A 20,779-nucleotide genomic window follows, 5' to 3' on the forward strand; every position below is an offset into this window, starting at 1 on the left:
CAAACATTTGAGTCAAATCTATACGAGACGTCTATTCAAAATTTCAAAATAAAAATCATTTATTAATACAAACACACTTTGTTACACATGAACAGGAACAAATCCAACCCAATGAAAAAAAGCTACATTGAGCAGAAATGTGGCTTTAACATCAGAATGAAAGTGTATTTTCCAGTAATCTCCAAAACCATTTATTAAAATAACTACATCACATTAGGTAAAATACAAAATAAGCCAAACTTACAAGCAATGCAGAAAAGGAGAAGCCATTTGGGTCTATTGAATATTACAAAAAAATACATCAACCTTTGCAGTTTAAAACTACAAGATTTTACTAGTTTCACATGAGAAAAAGAAAGGAAACCAAGCCAGAGCTGATGAGTAATCTGTAGAATCAGCCTTCATATTTGGTGACGAGGGTGAGGACTGGTAGCATAGATGAAAAACAAAATAAAAATAACCTAAAAACACAGACTAAGCACTGACCAGACCACTGACACAGACCACTAAATTCAGCCGCAGCTCGGCTCTGACTCTTAGAAAAGTCCAGACACTCAGTTCGTGCCCACATGTGCTACATTTAAACCCAAAAGCACATAAGAAGCAAACATGGAGAAGGCAGAGAGCACAGGCAAGCCGTTCTTTGGAGGAGGCTCGAGACGCTGACGCAGGGTGCCGACGGTCCGCAGCCACAGAGTCTATCTGTACTGGTAGTTCATGCTGCCGTCGCCCCGGCCGTAGCCCACCGGGTTGTGGTACTGAGACTGGCTGGAGCCGAAGCCCTGGTTGTTTCCTGCTCCTCCTCCTCCGCTCTGTGCGTTGTAACTGGACTGGCTGTTGAAACCTGCAGTAAACGGGTGACAGACCTTGTTAACCCTTTGAAATCAGTTTTCTTGAGCTGCATTTGGACGCTCTCGCATCAATTAAACCTTTTAAGCGTGAGAAAATGGGTTTTATCTCTTTAGGAAACATGGCTAAAAAGGTAATGAGTAATTTGGCAAAAGGTGTCCCCACAAATTGCATGAAATTAGAATAAGGTAACAAGAAATAGAGCTGAAAATTAGTTTTAAAAGAGAGAGAAATTAGTCTAAGTTAATAATGAATTTTAAAAAAACTATAATGACACAAATAAAACTGAAACTAATACTAATAATAATTTTAAAAAGGCGAAAAGAAATTGAACTGAAAATTAGTTTTAAAAGAAAGAGAAATTATTCTAAGTTAATAATGATTTACAAAAACTATAATAATGACACAAATAAAACTAATACTAATACTAATTTTAAAAAGGTGAAAAGAAAATGAACTGAAAAAAAGTTTTAAAAGAGAGAAATTATTCTAAGTTAATAATGATTAAAAAAAGAACTATAATAATGACACTAAAAAACTAATACTAAGAGAGAGCGAGAGAAATTATTCTAAGTTAATGGTTTTAAAAAATTGGTAAAAATGTCCAGAAAAATAGATTATTATTACTATTATTATTTTAACCAAATATTATTTTTTTAGGTCATTTTCTTCCCACAAATTTAAATTTAAGACTATTTAATGATTTTCAAGGACTAATATCTATAAAATTAAAGACACTAACATTTTGAAGGACCTGCTGACACCCCGCTGTTTTAACAATTTTTTTTCTAACAAAAAAACAGTAATTTTTTTTGTCACGTTAACAGCAACACGCTGCAAAAATAAATACACGCTAAGTTAAAAATCAATTTTTTGTATTAAAATAGTTTCAAAACTGATCCATTTTAAATCCGCTCATCTCACCTTCGTAACTGTAGTCCTGGCTGCTCCCCGCTCCCCCCGTCACCTGGCTGGGATAGGCAGTGCTGTACGAGTATCCTCCCGCCCCCCCCTGGTTCTGGTTGAAAGTCTTCTTCCCCTGCCCGTAGCCCTGGCTGTACTGGTTATAGGAGCTCTGCCCAGTGGGGCTGCTGGACTGGTACCCCCCTGCAGATCCGCTGTTGGCTCCTTGGGGACCTGCAAAGGGCGGCTTCCCTCCCTTGTGCATGGGGGGTTTCTTTTTGGGGGTTTTGGCGGTAGCAGTGGCAGTGTAGGCTCCGTCGTTCTGGTAGTACGAACCGTACGAGCCCTGAGCTGATCCTGGAGCTGAGCTGGCCGGAGGGCCACCTGACGGGCTGGTCGACGCCCCGGATCCTCCATTTGTGCCGCCGTTGTTGTAGTAATCTGAGAAACAACAGCAAGGTGCGATCTTTAAATACGGCAAACCTTTAGACAGATTTTAAAGGGGCACTTTGTACGTTTTAGGGAGATTTTAGAGGTGAGGACTGCAGATTTCAACCAGCTGAAACTTCTCCTGGTTAGAGCTCTTCAGCGTTCAGGTGGTGAAGACGGACTGTAGAAATCAAATATGAGAGGACCCCTACGTATAATGATACCTATGAATCACGTTAAATGTCGCCTCACATCGCTCTACTTTTAAATCAACTTTATCACAAACATGCAGTCCAGCTGTCTTTTCCATCAGCACCTTTCCGATGTAAGATTTTAAGACAACTCCACATTGAACTTCACTCATTATTTCATCAGCTTCGTCACAGAGGAGACGGCTGGACTGTGAGCTGCCGACACTCAGCTGTTGTAATGTGCACATTAAACAGCATGAAATGATCGCAAAACAGAGCGTCAACAGTGTTCAATAACATTTTCTAATACTGTTCATATATCACAGAGAAGAAGCTGTTTTTGTGGGTAATTTGCTGCAGTAAACTCGACTGCGCTCAGAGCAGACATCAGCCACTGTACGCGTACAGGTGGTGAAGACACACGAACAATTGTGTAAATTAGAAAAGTCTGAAAATAACAGTCAAACTCTCAATAATTTCCCAGGGTCCGTGCTGTGCGATCATTTTGGAAAGCTGTGAAAGTGTAGCCGTGAGGCTCATTAACATCCACAAAATTCTTTGCATCAACCATTTATGTTTTAATGTGGGCGTGTAGAGGGCGGGATGTGAGGCTGATTCACGTGCAAAAAATGCCAATTTGATTTGAGATTCTAAAAGGAAATCGTGTACTTGCAGGCATGCACACAGTTTTATAAATGCAAATATTTTTTGGTGCACGCCATTTTCAGCTGTTGTCTTTAAATACTATATTATATATTATGACTCCTACACACTGGTCTGTTTGTTTTGGAGTAAAAGAGACGTCTGAGAATAATTTGGCTCCCTGTAAAAACCTCCTGAACACTGAAGGAATTTGTAACCAGGAAAAAACTCCAGCTGGTAGAGATCTGCAGACCTCACCACTTAAATCTTACACACACACTTTAACAGCTGCTGCTTTCATAAAGCGTCCTGTCAGTAATTAATTCAGACCGCAGAGTAACACAGTAATGAATGGTGACGTCACATTTATTTAAAAAACAAAAACATATAAAAACAGCTGGAGCAAGAAGTCTTCTCATCCCATCAGATTTCCTATTTCAGCAACAGTCTGCCAACTTCAGCACCAACAGCCTCACTTCATCGGTGCCTAACGCCGCAACTACCACTCTGCCAAAAGTATCATGCATTCAGTGCAGCCGAGACTCAACAGTGCTGCTGACAGAACAGAAGACGGCAAAATCTACAGAAACAGTTTTTTCAAAAGCTAGACAGAAATGAAAAAAAAAAAACAGCTCAATCATCATCGGAGGTGACAGAAAGGCATTGAAATGAAATAAAAACAACCGGTGTTCAGATGTTCTCAGTTTTCTAAGTAAACAGTATGCAGACAGAGAGACCAGGCTGATGCTGTCAGGACAGTAATCCAAAAGGCAGTATGTTGTCCAGCTCCCACAGGCCTATCATGTCAGAGAAACAAAAGCCCTGTTTCCGCTCCAACGCGTCAATAAATCAGCCCTGCAGTTTTCGGGAGGTCCAGGCGTTCGGGTGCATCCACGGAAGGTGACTTATGGCTACATGCATGCAGTGGCAGATCGTCTCCCCGAGGTGTCGGACAAAGTGGATTGGCAAGACAGGGCGGAGGGGTGTTGTCGCTTTATTCCAGGGTTGCGGACTTGGTGTTGAAGGGAGTTCATGATGCTGCTGGAACACTACTGAGATTTTTGTCCATTTTTTATCCTCTCTACAGGACTGTTTTTGTGTTTTTTTCTAAGACTGGGGAACGTCTATGTCGCAAACTCGTGGTAGCCATAGCAGTCTGAGACAAAGTCACCTAAAGGAGTGAGACAGGGCAGAGAAGGGAAAAAAAATATCAAAATTAGATTTGTTTATTTGGATTTTTCTGCCATAAAAGAGGCAGTTGAATGAGTCATTTGGTCAGATTGCATTCAGACTGGATTTTTTAAATTTATTTTTATTTTTTTTAGATTTCTCTGCTCCTGTCACGCTCAGGTAGGTCAGTCCTCAGAACAGGCTGCCAGAGGGAAGGAAAGATGTTCTCTTAAGAGGGGAGCTTGTCAAAAACAGATTCAATCCTGTGGCTTAAAGCAGAGAAATGTAAAATCATTGAACTGGGAACATCCCAACATGTTTATCATTGTATGTGTTTGCTCTGGAGTGAAACCGTTTTCTATTAGATGCTACGTTCCCTAGTTAGGTCGATATAACGCAGGTTTTTTCCCCCACAGTCTCCTCAGATGCAGCATCCTGCCTCAGGACACAAAACATCTCACATGGTAGACGGTAAAATAAAAGTCTAACTGCAGCCTAGAGGTGGGAACAAACGATTCTAGGCAGGTTTCCATGACAGATTTGCGCAAAACTTAAGCAATATTTTAGAAATGTCAATAAAACACAGTTTCGTTTCCACTGAGTGAGTTTATGAGACTTCTCTGATGATAACATCCCAGTAACCATGGTGATGGATGTTCAAAAGATTAGCAGCTTTATTTCTATTGCAGCCACCGCACTAGCCTCCATTATTTCAATCAAAGGTGACGTTGGCGTGTTTTGGAGCGATAAAAGAAAGGCGAGCCCCTTATACGTTAGAGCGGCCACGTATGAGGGATTTCTGGGAGCTGATAGTCCACGATTTCACAGAGGAATTGTGGATTCAAAACTTCCAGATGATCCGCTCAACTTTTAAAACGTTATGCGATGCAATAACAGCTCCTGTAGCTCCTGCTGCATCACGAGGGAGCCAGTTCCTACTGACTAGCACACAGACATAACATCATGTGATCGATTAAGTGGGACTTTTTTCAACATTGACATGTTTCCATTATGCGTATTTCATATTTGCAGTACAAATCATACCCTGAATGTTAATAAAAGGATGTTTAGGGAACAAGAGAGTTGGTAACTATTTTTTTAAAAGGCAGTGGTTGCAAGCATCATTTAATTTAATGTCTAAATAACTAAATTTATGAGGTGAAAAAATCAGTAAGCTGAAAATCATTTCTACATCATCACCAAGAGACTAACACCAGAGCCGCTCGTTTGTTATTTTAGTGCCTGTGTTAACAGGTTCAGTCATGCCTTACTTTCCCCGGGTGTCGCACGCCATTTTACCAAAAACAGACAGTGAAAATGGTCTTCTAATGATCATGTTGAAATTATACTCTATCTGCAGCAGCACTGCAGCAACAACACTGCTTGTGTGAACAGCGCAGGCGTGCAGCGAAATAACCGTCACGCAACGTCCAACGCTCGCGCAGTCACTTTCAAATGAATCACTTCAATTAATTTTAAGAGTAAGAAGTCTGCGGACCACCCATGTTAATTGATAGTTATGTTTCATATTCTGTTTCATTTATCTGTGTATATAATCAAACTATTTTTTTTTACTATTTCCCAAACTCTTAGTCTGAAACTAGCAGAACATGCATCACATATAATTTCTGGTGAAATATGACGGTATTCAAACAATGAATTGGCATAAATTTACCACAGAGGGTTAATGTGAGCAAACACAGATAGTTACAGTTTGACTGTCACCCCTTGGTTTAAAAATCAGAGTATGAAGCAGTTTGGTTTTTATGGAGTTGAATAGAAAAGGGACTTGGATAAGAGCCACACTGTAAGCAAGTAAATTAATCTGTGTCATTACTTCTGGATAAATACAAATATACTATGTTTTAAAAATGTCAAGTAGTCACACAGTGAGAAATATAAATCATTAATAGAAATCAAAAATTTTGATGCATTGGTAATTGTGTTAGAATTGAAAAATAGCCCTTTGAATGGTAATTGAATCCTGGGGTGCCTAAATATTCAACAACTTGAAAATGAAACCCAAACTGCAGCTCAGACAACCAGATAATCTTCAGTCAGGATTATAATGAGTGAAATAAATACTCACTGTATCCAGAGTTAGCGTTGTTCCCGTAGCCATATGTTCCGAAGCCACCTGGTGGGACGAAAAACATTTAATATGCTGATCTGACTCCCTGCCACCTATGTCTGATATTTTTTTAAATCGGTAAATACAGTTTGTCGGATACAGTAAAAGTCTGTTTTTACCTCCTTGGCCGTAGCCTCCTCCGTTATTGAAGCCCCTGCCCCTTCCACGACCTCGGCCTCCTCTTCCTCGGCCCCTGGGCGAAGCAGCATCTCCTCCGGAGGCCCCCATCATGCCAAAGCCGGGAGAGTGCTGAAGAGGAAAGAGACACTTTATTTGGACTTTTCTCCATATTTAGAAAAACATTAAAGTCCTTTCAAGTCATCTGTCTCAAGTCTAATTCTCGTCATGAAATCAGAGTCGAGCACTGGGGAAGGATTTTAGCCATTTCTTTTTCTTTAACAATTTTATTTACAAATTTCATGACTTTGCCTGGTTCTTCATAACTGAAGGAACCCTGTGTGTAGTTTTTCTACTTATTGTTAACCCCTGCTTAAATTAAAATATACCTACTGTGTCATAATTGATTCACACGTTTTCAACATGATTTCACATTAAATAATTTAGATGATACCTAAACTTTGATTTGAGTCTGAAATAAGAGATCTGATCCTGTTTTTTGGGTTCTTACCATGGGTGGTCCCTTTTTCTTTTTAGCAGCCTCTGCCATCGAGCCCTCGGGGAAGAGTCGCTCCAGAGCAGCCAGAGCAGCGTAAGCCTTGGCCACCTTCTTATTGGATCCTGTCCCCTCGAACTTCTGACCGTCGATCTCCACCTCCATGACAAAGCGTTTGTCGTGGCTGCCGCCGGTCTCCGAAATGAGCTCGTACTTGAGACCGCGGCGCTTCTCATTCAGCTCCATCACGGGGTTCTTGCCGTGTTTAGTCAGGATTGGTCCCTGTTGGCGAGCAGTCTGACAATTAAGAGACAACGTCAGTAAAATTAGCCAATCTCCAAAAAAGTCCCAATTAAAGCACATAATCGTCTCGGCTGACACACGGAGAGGAGCTCTGTACCTCTGCAGCATCGGTCGTGTCTGCATTGGCTGTGGCAGTAGTACTCGTTTCAATGGGTGTTACAACTGGCCTTAATTCTTCCACGGCGGCGGTTACCACCGCCTCCTCTGATTTTACCGGCTCAGCAGTCTTTAGTTCCACTCCTGTGGGCAGGCCCAAGTCCTGGAGGACCTGCAAACGTCCACAGATTCATTTCAAAAATGCAAAATAAAAGGAAAAGCAGCAAAGTTTGAGGCGTTATCAAATGTATCATTTACTGAAGGTGTTTGCTGTGAATGCTCACCTTTACAGCTACGTGCAGCTTGGCAGTGCGTTTGGATGGACCAGAAGCCTCGAAGGTCTTGCCGTCCACTTCTACAGCCATAGTGAAGACTGGAACGTGAACTGGGCCGGTCTGAGACACCAGTTTGTACTGGAGGCCTGGCCTCAGCTGATTGAGCCTCATCAGAGCGTTCATGGCCTGGGAAGGCTCGGCCTTCTCCTCTGGAGCTGGATTAACAGCATGACACACAGTAAGACACATATCTGATCTGTTTTTTCCTTTCAGTTAGATGATTAATCGTTTAGTCGACACAGCGTGAAAAAATGATAGAAAGTCACTTATAAGAAGTGACATTTTTAAAAACGCTTCAATTGTTCAAAACCATAATCTATTCAATTTACAATAATGACACCATTATCAAAATTGTTGTTGATATTTTCTTTCAGTTCGCTAACAGACTGACAGAAAAATCCTTTAATCACAGCAAGCTGCCAGACTGCTACAGCTTCAGGCAGGTGGGATGTAAGACTTTCTAAGACTTTTGTAACGCCACTCAGAATGAGATCTGGGACCAATTTTACAAAAACCAAAACTGAAGGAAAGAGAAAAAATGAACTGTTATTTAGGAGCGGTATTAAAACACCGTTGGGTTATTTATAGCGCAGTAACGGCAGAGGGGAGCAGCAGAACGTCAGACGCATTAAAAGGTGAAAGTAAACTGTTCACTCTGCTCGGCCTAAAACTCTCTTTCACTTACAAAAGATCTGCTGCCACTAATAGATTTTCTATTTTTGAAACTGGACCGTTCATTAAGAATGCAGTTGAAATAATAATCTACTGTTGGGTTATTTACTGCACCACACTCACGGAGTGCAGAGCGTACACTGCCAACAGACGTGTTTAAAGTGAAACCTTTAACTGTTTATTTTGGGTCTAAAAGTTTGCATTTGCTCGGAGCAGCTACTCCTCTCATCACTTGTTAAATCAGCTAGCTGCCTGTCTGTCAGGAGAGCCAACAGAAAAAATGTGGCGCTCACTGAGTCGATGGAGCGCCATTTTAAAAGGAAATGCCGTTTGTATTTTAAGTCATTTTGCTTTTTTTTCTCCTTAAAAATGGACTAATTAGTTTATGGTTAAAAGATGCAAGCTATCAAAAGCAAAGTTTACTGCAACTGACATCCCTGATCTCAACTATTTTCTTCACCAACAAGGCCATCAGGAGGGTCACTCTGATGCAGGAATGGTTTCTAACCTGAGCTTTAAGTACATCTCCACACATACAGAGGCTAAAAGAACACTTACATTTCTTCTGCAGCTTTTTCTTCTTCTTGTTTGGACTCTTGTCATCGATTCCCTCCTCTTCTTCAATGGGCCTTTTCATTGGTGGGGCGTACGCTGTACTGGGTGGGATTTGCACTGCATCACAGACACAGAATTAGATTAAAAGAACGCACAAGGCACCTTAATGCTTTTGCATCTGTACTATGAATCTAAAAGAAATAAGCGTCAGTCTCTTCATGCTTGAGTGGTTTACCTGTGTAATCAATAGGAGTCTCACTCCGAGGCTTCTTGGGCATCTTTGAGGGAAGCGGATCCATTCCAAGCACTTTGTGAAGCTGTCCGAAAGCGGACAGCCTTAAGGCATGCTGACGATTCAAGACAAACAGCGTGAGTTACGCATTTAGATTAAATTGTGAATATGCAAACACACACTGTCTCTCACTCACTTGTGCACTCGCTGTGATGTCTTCTCTCTGCTGGTAGTCCAAATGTCCGATAGCGTCTGTGGGCTCTTTCTCACATGGATCAGAGATTCCAGCACCATCTACAACACAAATAAAACGAAATGTTAACAAAAGGAAAAAGTGCAATGAGAACGATTGGATATTATTTGGAGAGGAGATCCCACATGCATACCCGCCATGAGGATTCCTGAAGCCAGACACTCTAAAACTCTCCGCAGAGCTTCTCCTGCCCCCATGGGCCGGTTCCCTGTGCCGATGGCTTTCTCACAGATCAGCTCCAGTGGCTGCAAAGCAGGAGAGAGAGAGAGAGAGAGAGAGACAGGGAGAGAGTCTTTGTGTCAGGATGCTATTTTTAAGCTCGGCCACTAACATGGAGAGATTTTAGGTCACTGCGTTAGATAGGATCTTTGCAATTTAACAACTGGGACGGGGGTGTCTTTTTGTGTCCAGGCAGACAAAGCAGTATCAGAGGAAATCTAAAATGTAAAATGTTGAGAGTTTAGGAGCTCTGAGCAGCAGATTTAGACTTGTGAAAACAACCTGCTGCATATTTGACAGTTCACAGAAGCTACAATCACCAACCTTCAAAAACACTCAAGCATAGTAAAGCAGGGTTTATACTTTTGCGTTGAATTGATGCTGTAGCTATTGTGTAGGCTCTACATCGATCGTAGGAGACGAATAAGACATTGAGATAGAGAAACGATGGCTCGTGCAGCAGAAACATACAGTCAAAATCGCGTTTTGATAATTATGTTGACTTTATGCCACCTCTCTCATCTACAGAGTTGAGGAAATACAAATATATATGTTTTACTTTAACATTCCTGCTTCCATTTCAAAATAAAAGTCCTCTGACAACATCTGTTGACAGAAACACGCTGCAGCTCGGCAAGTGTGCAAACACGTGCTGCTCACGCATGCATTGCATTCCAGGCGTTAGTTTAGGTGGTGATCCACTTTAATGATCCTTTTGAGACATATTTAGTATGTTTTGAGGTGAAATCTGAATCAGTTAACTACAGCGCAGAACCTACGTACAACTATAAGACGGCCTTAATCAGGAGTCGTTCACTCACCCAGCCACGAAGCGGGGCCCATGTGGGGACGCGAGCGCAGAGATCCCTCAGGGTCCGGATGACGATGACGCAGGAGCGCAGCCCGTTAGCTCTGGCCTGAGGACACAAGCAGGGAGGGGGGAGGGAGGGGCACGAGGAGCACAAGCAGCCTTAGTCAAAGAGGAAGACTGCGTGAGGCTTAAAGCAACATAAACATCCAAATAAAGTAAATAAAAATGAAGCCACACAGACTATAACAGCTTAGCTTTGTCATTATGGAAATATTGTATAATAGAATAATGTCTGAAGACCCTACTCATGATCATTGACATTCATGGCTGTGAGTCAATAGCCAACGTGACTGATGGTGTCCTTACCAGACATGAAACATTTCTGATTGAAAAACATGCTTATGGATTAAGTTCAGGAAGAAAAGTGTCAATAAAGCCACATCAAACTTAACACCAGCTCTAATGTGAGAACCAAGAGGACTGCTTAAGACAGGGTGTCCTTACGTGTGCTGTCATTGAGAGGGGTGATGGTTAAAGTCAGTGACAGTCAAAAAGAAAACTACTCGAGGTGCAATATTCCTGTTGGTTTTGTGGCACACAGAGTGACAGAAAAACAGCCAGAGAGCAGGAAAAATTGAGGCCACATACTCTACAAAAGCTGCAGAGATGGATTTCTGGTTGTTAAAGTGTGAAAGCCAAAGACGACACACGCCACAGAGCTATAATGAGTTATTATCAACATGGTTCACTACAGAAAACATTTTCTCCTCAGAACTACAGAATGAGGCAGCAGTGCTCTACAGGTAGCTCACATAAATGTGAAAATAACAACAACTCACTCACACCAACACTGATATTTGTAGAAATATTGCACCTGTGATGTATTAGTCCCAGATTTGTTTACTGATTAAGTTAAGCAGCTGTGAGGGAAACTAAGAAACTCGGGGTCTAAAAAGCAGCATTGAACTTTTTTAAAAATGGCACTGCGGTGGAACCTGTTAAGTGAGCAAAGCAACTCTACAACAGTGTAATGACAAAGGTTTCCTAAGAAACAAAACATCCAGATCATCAAGTATTACTACAGGAAGTTCACTTCAAAAAGAGTAAATAAAGAAAAAAAAACAACACATGGAACGCCCAAATAAAAGACAAAAGAACAAACAGCATAAAACCAAACTCAAAACTACTTCTGTTTTAGAGACAAATAAAGACAAGATCCAAACCTGGAACCACTTAGCGTGGCGGAGAGACGCCAAGGCAGTTAGGCATTTCTGCCTGTCCAGAACATCCGGGGGATCGATGACTGAAAGCGATTCTATTGGCAGGTGGAATAAGAAGACAAGGTACAGTTTGACCAAGGGGAGTTCTGTCAGCCGGCCAGGGGGAACACAGGCAGCCTTCCCAAACCACAGGCAGGAGGGGGAAGGGGAGGGGGACCCCTCCACTGCAGAACCACCAATCGCTCTCAACCTCCCAGTTAATATGTTTTTTGCACGGCCCGGCTCACAAGGATTAGACTTAAAAACCCACCAGAACGACAGTATTGTGATGTGGGTTATAACTTTACTCATGTCTAGTTCACACTGCACGACTTCAGCTCTGGATTTTCTGCTCGTCTACAGTTTTTTTGGAGCCCCAGATCAGGCGCATAGCTGTGTTGGCTCGGTGCTAAAGCGCCACGTGTGAACTGTTAGAAGACGCGAGAGGCTCACTGACGCATTGCGAATGCTTCCAAGATATAAAGCATGCTGAATAACGTGTGTGTGTGTGTGAGTAAGAAAGAAAAAGTTCTCGTTCAGACTGCCAGATGTTTTTTTTTTTTTTTTTTTTCAAATCAAGATTGCATCCAGATTTATTTAATGACGTCTGAATAGCAAAAAAGCTGATGTTTTTGCAAACATGGTCGAAAGCAAATCTGGTTTGAAATACGACTCCAATCAGGTTTCTTTGTTTGGCAATGCTGTATTGATACATGGATGCCAATATTGTTTTTTTTTGTCATTTAGTTCATTAATATTGCAAATACAAATTTAACTGTTGGCAGCCTACTAGAATAAAAAAATCAAATGCCTCTTCAGTCACCTAGATACATTTTCTGCTATAAAATTTATTTATGTGAGAAATATAATCTTTAAAACTTTTGCAAACATTTGACATTTTTTTCCTTTGGAGGTAATAATTTATGTTTGAAAAAGGGTAATAAATCACAATTCTGTGATCTGTAATCTGATCTGATTACTTGCAATTAACAATGTGGACAGTCAAGATCAGATTTGAGAAACAAATCTGATTTGCCTGCAGTCTGAACGCAACCAAAGTGACAGAGAGAGGGAGACAAGGTGGAAGGTTGACTATTGCATGCAATGTTTCATTAAGTTATTAGCTTTAAAACTTATTCAAACTTTGAGATTTTTTAGTAAGTACGCCTGAACCTGGGTTATGGTTCGTCTGCACATCATGATTCAGGGATTTCTCCTGATGAATTATCTACGAGACTCGTAATTATGAGACGCAAAGTTGCGTAGTGTGGACAATACTGCTATCTGACGAATTTGGAAGTCATGTAGTGTGAACTTCGCTTTAGTAAAAATAAAAACGTGTCTGTAAAATGGATGTGAATGTAAAAATCACCGTCATAATAAAAATGTGCATTTATTAAGGGCTAATTATCAAATGGGAGGTTGTGTCTCCAACTTCAATGTACGTTTCAGCGCTCAAAAAGGTCTGCTTTTCTTTTTCTGGCGTTTACAGGAGGTAGAGCCCCTCCCCTTCGCCCCTATACTGGGTACACTGCACTTTGCCCCTTCCGAGACAGAGAGCGGCCAGTTGGTCAAAGGTCCAGCGTCCCTAAAAATTGACAAACTAGAAGGCTTGACAGAGAGAATCAGAATTGGAACCACAGGCAGAAGTTATCAGATGCACAAAAAGTGGGTATCAAAACAAGTCCACACTGCAGCAAAACTGATGGCTCAAAGAAAAAAGACCCAAACTGGGCATCACTGTTAGCACAGGGCTACAGATAAGGTCAAAGTTCAACACCTGCTGAAACTAAAATCCTCTCTACTATTGGGTGTTAATTCAAATCTTACTTTGTTTAATGATGATGCACCGATTTCACGATGCCTTCGTCTATCACTACCTAACGACTGGAGCCGATCCACTGCATTTTGAGCATGGTTGGACAGACATGCAGCGTCCAAGTGTCCCTTGTCGTTATCTGTAACCCCACACCCTCCCTGCAAATGAACACCAGAGACAGTCAATAGCCCACTATTGGGTCTAACAACCAAGGACAGTTTCACCACATGTTTTGCTACTCATTTTTGCTGCAATGCAAACCGTTCATCATCAATGATAAAACACATGCAAACAAAGTGGTCTCTCTTTTTGGTTAAATTCTCAGTAAGCCTTCATTTCGTTGGTGTCCTTGATCATTAAAGGGGGGAGAGAAAGCCATGTCTTCAGCAGTCAATGAACTACCTGCCCTATACTGTATATTGGGCCATCAAAAATGTACAATTACATCACATGGAACTACGAGAGAGTCTAGAGAGCTATAAGCATAGCACAGTTTCATTATGTGACGGTGCGTTCTTGTCCCCTAGCTCCATTGAAGGCCCAATAAACAATATCTGTCTAGCCTGTCGGCCTGCCTGTTCTCCCTGCTGGAGGAGGGGGCGGCACTAACATGAAAACACTGAGGCCCTCGTGTAGGAGCTTACCTCCAGACGCAGCCCTCTCCATCTCCTCCCGAACCAGAGGGGAGGTCAGGTGAATGGTGAGGGTGAGAGGGGGCTCCTTTGTGTTCTTGATGACGATGCTGGCCTCGCGGATGTTCTGCGTCACCAAATATTTGTCTTCTGTGATCACCTGTGAAAGAAATAAACACAAAACATTCAGTGTTTATGTTGAAGATGACACTGTTTATGATGAACTAATATTGTTGTTTCTGATTATTAGGAGTTAATGAGACGAATAATAAAATATTTGTTGCCAATATGCATTTACAATAAAAATGTCTGTCAAGATTTAAAATTTAAAAATGAATAAACTCCAACACAAAACTTGCAGGAGACCATCACACAAGCTTTGTTTCTGACAATTCCTTCACCTGCCATCTCCATCCTGTCTCTCCAGCCTATAGAATAATACACGCCCACAGATGGTGTTACCTGTCTCACTTCAGGTCAGGAATACCTGCTATTTTTTGGTTCTAGATGACAGCCAACTTTCTGGGTTCTGAACCAATTTATTTTTGGTCGAAATGCCCTGAATTCATGTGTGGGAACTGGAGCAGACCCAGCTCCATGTTTGGTGGAAAAGGGGTATCAGTGCACTGAATAAGCTGAGCCAAGTTCTCACCTTGAGCTGCGAAACAAGGTTTTCAGACACTTTCTTCAGCAGACTGATGGTTGGCTTGTCCTTGCAGAGCAGCACCAGCTCCAGGTCCAGGTCCCCCTTCAGCAGCAGGCCTTTGGCAACTAGGCCGACCCTCATGACGCCACGCAGAGATCGGGTGGCCTGATCTTTGTGCTCACTATCAGAAAGACAGCAGGTACGCAGAAGCAGAACAAGAAAAACAAAAAAAGTGAACAGCGGTTATAAAGTGGTTATACAAAAGGAATTAAAACGTTTCTTACCAGCTGACTAATGGATAACATCTGCTCACCTTTCCTTATCGGTTTCTGTGCTTTCAGAGTCAGACTTGGAGGTGCCTTTCTCCTGCTTATCGAGCCAATCGGAGACGGCCTTCAAGGCCCGCTCTGTGTGGGACACCATGTTCTGTACGCTCTCCAGTTCCTCCTGAGTCGGGTAGATGACCGAGTGCTTGGCCATGACGTGGCGGTCATCGTTCATGAAGACGCGCATGGAGCGGTGGCGCATTGGGGGAGGCTAGAGGGGAGAGGACACAAGGTCATTAAGACATACCAGGGTTGGTCTGAGAGATTTAAAAACAACAGATCGTTGCTATTTATACAACGCAGACCTGCTTCACAAAGCAGGATTACTGAGTTACTTGGATACAGGTGTCCTGCTGCTTGAGGCAGTGAGGATTTAACTTTTTAAATGCTACCTGAAACTAAGTCGAAGAGCAAATTTCTAATCACCACAATTGGAGAGGGACAGTTTTTAGATTTGCCAGAATGTTCATTGTGCCATAAAACATGATTATTTTTTTTTTGTCCAGTGGAAAAGTTAATTATCAATGTCAAATGTTTAAAAAAAGAAAACTTTTTAGAGTGGAACACATGAGGTTAAAAAATGCATGTATTATTTTATATTCCATTTCATTATATTATATCATCATCAAAGTATCGATTTGGGTTACCAACAAAAGTGAGAAATATCTGGCATTTCTGGTCAGTTTTCTTGGCGATTTTGTGTTTCTCATTTGAGATTCCACTGCCTGGATTCCCACCATAACAAGTTAAACCAAATGAATTTATGAAAGTATTTTACAAAAAAAAATAGATCTCACCATTTACTTTGAGATTTTACAATGCAAAAAAAGATCCATAAAATCCTATTTGGTTTTTTGTTTTTTAAGACTTTTTAAGGATCCGCTGGAAACCTGTAGGTAAGTGGACAGATTAAAGCCCAGAGCGGCTCTTCAAACTTTAGTCCATGCTGCAGGTTTGAACATGATCCACATTTTATTCAGATCAGCTCTTCAACTAATTTCATTAATCCTGCTTTACGGGACAGACTCTTGTTCCTCCTGCAAAAGCATTCACAGAGACTAAAAGACCCGCTTTCTCTGTCGCTCTTGTCTTTGATTAATTAAAATGAAAAAGAGCAACGAGGCCTCATGTCTAGGCAAAGCTTCTAAAACCAGTGATTACACAAGCTGAGTGTGCACAGGCAGCCAAAGCCAATTTAGAGAGGAGCAGTGATGTGGAAGCTACAGCATGTGTTCCTGAAGCCGCGGGCAGACTGCAGTGACAAACACACTGGCACCAGTCCTGGGACTTAAATTAGATTTGACACATTTATTTGTCCCGTTCAAAGGGATATTTCACAGAGAGGCCAGTGTGCTCTGTGCTTCAGCTGCCTGACTGTTGTCAAATATAAAAAAGATGATACAGAGATACATCACTTAAAATTAAATAAAGAGTGAAATGCAGTCATTACCATTGTTGTTTTAGAGACCGTGGTGACTCCTGTATCCAGTGATTGACAGCGTTAAAGGATGTCTTCTCAGCAGCAGTCTGTCTGTACCGGAGGAAAACATGCACACGTTTTAACACGACTCATCAGTGAGGCAGAATTCAAAAGTCACAGTGGGAAAATCTGAGGCCAACCAGAAACTAAGAAAGACCTAAACAGTATGGATAGCACACACACCTGACCTGCATTAAATTTCTGTTAAAATATTAAGTATTCATGAGGCGAATAAGACTGGCACTTCACACTCAGTAACCCATTTTAAAAATTTACATCAGGGTTCCAACAGCTTAAGGCATATCAGATTACATTTAATACTTTTTAAGACTTTTTAAATGCCAATTGGGATGAAATTTAAGACAAATTTTTAAGTTACAAAACTAAACTTAAAAAACTAAACCATGAGCTTACACAGAGTTAAGAACAGCTTTGCCCTAATGTTTATTTTAACGAAAAACAATAAAATGTTTGATACAATGATAAAGTTAGATTTGGTTAGAAACTGGAAATATCAAGCATTTATAGGTGTTTTCTATTAGATTTTTTTTCTGCGTCTGACTCTGTATGTGAGATTATACCATTGATTTAATATCCATCATGAAGAAGGGGGGTTTTGTAAATTATAGTTTAAAAAAATAATTAAAAAAAGATGTTACCAATTATTTTGTAATTTTTAATTCATATAATCCTAATTCCAATTTATTTGCATTTTAATACTAGAAAAAAATGATTTAAGACATTTTAATACCAACTATGGCCTTATTTTTGGACTAATGAATTCAAGCCTTTTAAGACTTTTTTTTTTAAGGCTCCTCGCAAACCCTGTACATTGTAAATACTTTTTTTTAAAAAGATATTTTCATAGTATTTTTTCTGTTATGTTTCTTGACTACGCACCAACGCAATTCCTGATAAGTGACAACCTACTTGGCAATAAACTGTAATCTGAGTCTGGAGACTCTCTGCTTATCTATAAGCAAATTAAAGTTGTTGTTTCGTGCTGTAGCAACAGAGGAGGAGTGCTGGCACAACAGCACATGCCACAGAGATTAAACGCAGCCCTACTTTCCCAGGCAGAGATGCAGTTCACTGTAATAAATCACACTTTAAAAACACAGGGTACTTTGTTTGCACAAGGCACAAAGACATTCACATTTCCAGCTGGCAAATGTGTGTTCTCAAAACTATATACATGTTTTTACAAAAACAGTAAAACACAGAGGTAAGGGAAGTGTTACAGAAATCACTGATCCCTGATTAGAGTTTGTGGTGGTACTTTAAAGGTGACTTCACAACATTTTCTTTAGGTTTTACTACAATATTCAGCCACATTTGCAAATGCAGATCTGCCACCTTGTCAGACTAGAAAGAGATATCAAATAAGAATTCAACGATTATTTGTACATTTGCTTTATAACCAGTGGTGGATGAAATATTCAGATCCTTTACTTAAGTAAAAATACTAACACTACACTGTGAAAACACTTTATTACTAGTAAAAGTCTGGCATGTAAAATGTAACTTCGGTAAAATAATTGAAGTACTATCCAGAAAAATGTAAATGAACTGAACAAAATCTGAAATATTTTTCTTAAACAAGCCCACAAGCCCTCACATTTGAAAAGCTGGAACAATGAAATATTTCTGCATGAAAAATGACAAAACATTATCAAAATAGTTGCAGATTATGTTCTATCCAATGGACAAACCATTTCAGCTGCACGCGTATATTTTGAAATGGTTCATGAGCAAAAATCTTCATTTGTGAACTAGTAACTAAAATTATCAAATAATAGTAGTAAAAGAACATTTTTTCCTTCTTGAGTGTAAAGAAGTATAAAATTAGATTAAAATACTCTACTAATTATAGTACCTCAAACAGTATTTGAGTAAACATAGTCATAATTCGCTCTTTATTGTTCCCTTAGCAGGTGTTTTTTAATTAACAGTGTTTCATGTGTTCCTTCACAAACGTACGTCCTGCTCTGAATAACAGGTTGAAAGCTGGATCACACAACTTCACTTGTACTGTAATAATACTGTCCAGGAAACAGCAGCCAAACATTTTTACATGAGATGCAGAAAAATCCAGGTCTTGATAGTACAGGTACAGTCAGTACGACATGATCATGATTTAATAGGGATATAAACTGCTAAAACACGGTCAACCCAGGTTCCTTACAGATGACTGGCTGTGTGATTCCAGTAGTTTGGTTCGATCATTTAACTGCTATCTGATTTTATTTGAGTTCTTTTATTAGTTTTTACTCAGGTACATTTTTTACTTGTCTTGGTTTATCTGCTATTTGGTCTTTTTTTTTTTACTCATATGTTATCATCCTTTATTGGACTATTTATTTCATTACATTCTGTTTTTAGCTATTTTAATCATTTTAATTCATATGTATTATACTCTTTTAACTGCCAGATTTAAATGTTACTTTTTTAAATTTAATTGTAATTTTTTTCACTTCTGAATAACATGTTTTTGCATCTTTTATTGGCTTATACTCAGGGTTGGAAATTTACTTTTCTGTCCACATGCAACTTTGGATGGTGGACTCCAAAATCTACTAGCAACTCAATAAATACCTTTTTTTGTCTGGTAAGTGAAGCAAATGTAGCAGACACTTGTACATGGTGCTGGTGCAAATTCCCAATGCATATACCTTATGTTAATTACAATTTTATGAGTTTTTAGTTTTAATATTTTTAATTAGCTGTTATGGGCTGTTGACAGCTTTCTTGCCTGGCACCTTAATGCAGCACACTGTGCTTCCACCTGTTAATAAATGTGCTACATAAATACATTTTTTCTTGCTTGCTTGTTGTTATTATTATTGAATAACAGTGAAATGTTGAGCTCAGTGGGGTCAAACGGGCAGACAGGACCTGTCTTTCATTTACCGTGACACACCCACAGTGCTCAATACTCTGGTGTAAACTCTTTATGATAATCAACTTTACAAGGATGATTTCCAGTTTCAGTGGATGTAAATGAGATTAAATGACTGCTGACAAGAATAAACATCGCCACTATTCAAATGTCGCAGTCAACAAGTTAATCACGTGTGGCGCGAGACACACGAACTACCTGTTAAACCGACATGGACACACACGGCTGATTTCAGGACCAGGAGTGACATGTGAAGAAGTATCTCAGCAGTCGTGGGTTTTGGACCCCGCAGCACCATCAGGGGAATTTAAAAAAAACGACGCCATTTTAATTCAGCAGCTGCAGCTAACGGCTAACAACCCCCACAAAAAACACATCACCCTGCGTTTAAAGCCGCGCCGTGCCGACATGCTCACCAACGTCAAACCACGAAAAATATCACATTAATATCATGATTATCAGATGAATAAATAAGTATTAGTGAGAATATTAACAGCTAAATAGTGTCTGGATGTTGGCCTGTTGCCTATCAGACACCAAAATGGTCGAGGAGACACCGAGACCCCATTGACTGCTCAACCACAGTTAGCAGGTTAGCTTAGCAGAACAAAGCCGATCGGACCCGTTTAGAAACCGTATTATTAACACGCTAATTCACACCGAAATAAGCTTCGTTTGTTCTTTTAGCTTTCAGCGTCAAACTGATATCAAATCCGGTTTGTTTTAATGGCTAAAAATATATGATTTTTTTACTTACCGTGGTGTCGTTGCTGCTAACGGACGGGGTGCTGCACGTTAGCTCCCGGTCACAGCAGCAGGTCTGGTGGAAACGCCCACGATCGGAGAAGCGATAACGCTCATTGGACAGAAGCGACATGTGACGGTGATTGTAGCCAATTAGAGAAAAGGGGACTCAGAACGAGGGGCGTGGTTATTGATAATTGCTGTGAATTGAATTGTGTGGTCACAGCTGTCTGATTCATTCATTGTTCTTTAGAGCCTTTATTGATCATCATATCGATTAACACCATCATGACACCGGTGTCGTCATTGTATTATATCATTATCTTCTTAAAATCTAAACATTTTCATATTGTTATGGAATATTAAAACACTTTTCATTCATGCTGTCTCTCTCACACTGGCCGATATTAGAATAAGAATAATTGTAATATAATAGTATATATAATTGTAATATAATAATTGTGATTCATTACAGTCACTCTAATATAAAGCAGGGGCATTTGAGGACATCCTGGATTTCTTAATTGGTATTTATTTATTTATTTTTTTAATGAACAGGCTTTATTTTTT

The 20,779-nt window shown here is 40.2% G+C and overlaps 1 protein-coding gene across 3 annotated transcripts; it reads right to left on the reverse strand.

Annotated features, from left to right (window-relative positions):
• Positions 1-41: 41 nt before the first annotated feature.
• LOC121956131 (interleukin enhancer-binding factor 3 homolog) lies at positions 42-20,308 on the reverse strand. 3 transcript variants are annotated; one of them, XM_042504251.1, is made up of 18 exons: positions 20,223-20,308; positions 16,537-16,617; positions 15,074-15,297; positions 14,767-14,941; positions 14,127-14,274; positions 11,628-11,719; positions 10,415-10,510; positions 9,508-9,619; positions 9,318-9,415; positions 9,125-9,236; positions 8,893-9,006; positions 7,612-7,817; positions 7,329-7,499; positions 6,944-7,225; positions 6,435-6,564; positions 6,274-6,321; positions 1,774-2,193; positions 42-844 (listed from the first exon to the last, which is right to left on the reverse strand). In XM_042504251.1, the coding sequence occupies exons 2-18, from the start codon at positions 16,537-16,539 to the stop codon at positions 699-701; spliced, it is 2,577 nt and encodes an 858-aa protein (XP_042360185.1). In that variant the 5' UTR covers positions 16,540-16,617; positions 20,223-20,308; the 3' UTR covers positions 42-698. The 3 variants fall into 3 exon arrangements, with proteins under 3 accessions (XP_042360185.1, XP_042360186.1, XP_042360187.1); XM_042504252.1 differs by having other exon boundaries at positions 16,537-16,613; positions 20,223-20,296; XM_042504253.1 differs by lacking the exons at positions 42-844; positions 1,774-2,193 and adding an exon at positions 3,363-4,185.
• Between the last annotated feature and the right edge of the window lie 471 nt (positions 20,309-20,779).

This window comes from Plectropomus leopardus, chromosome 17 (genome assembly GCF_008729295.1).
Source record: "Plectropomus leopardus isolate mb chromosome 17, YSFRI_Pleo_2.0, whole genome shotgun sequence".
NCBI classification, from domain to species: Eukaryota; Metazoa; Chordata; class Actinopteri; order Perciformes; family Serranidae; genus Plectropomus; species Plectropomus leopardus.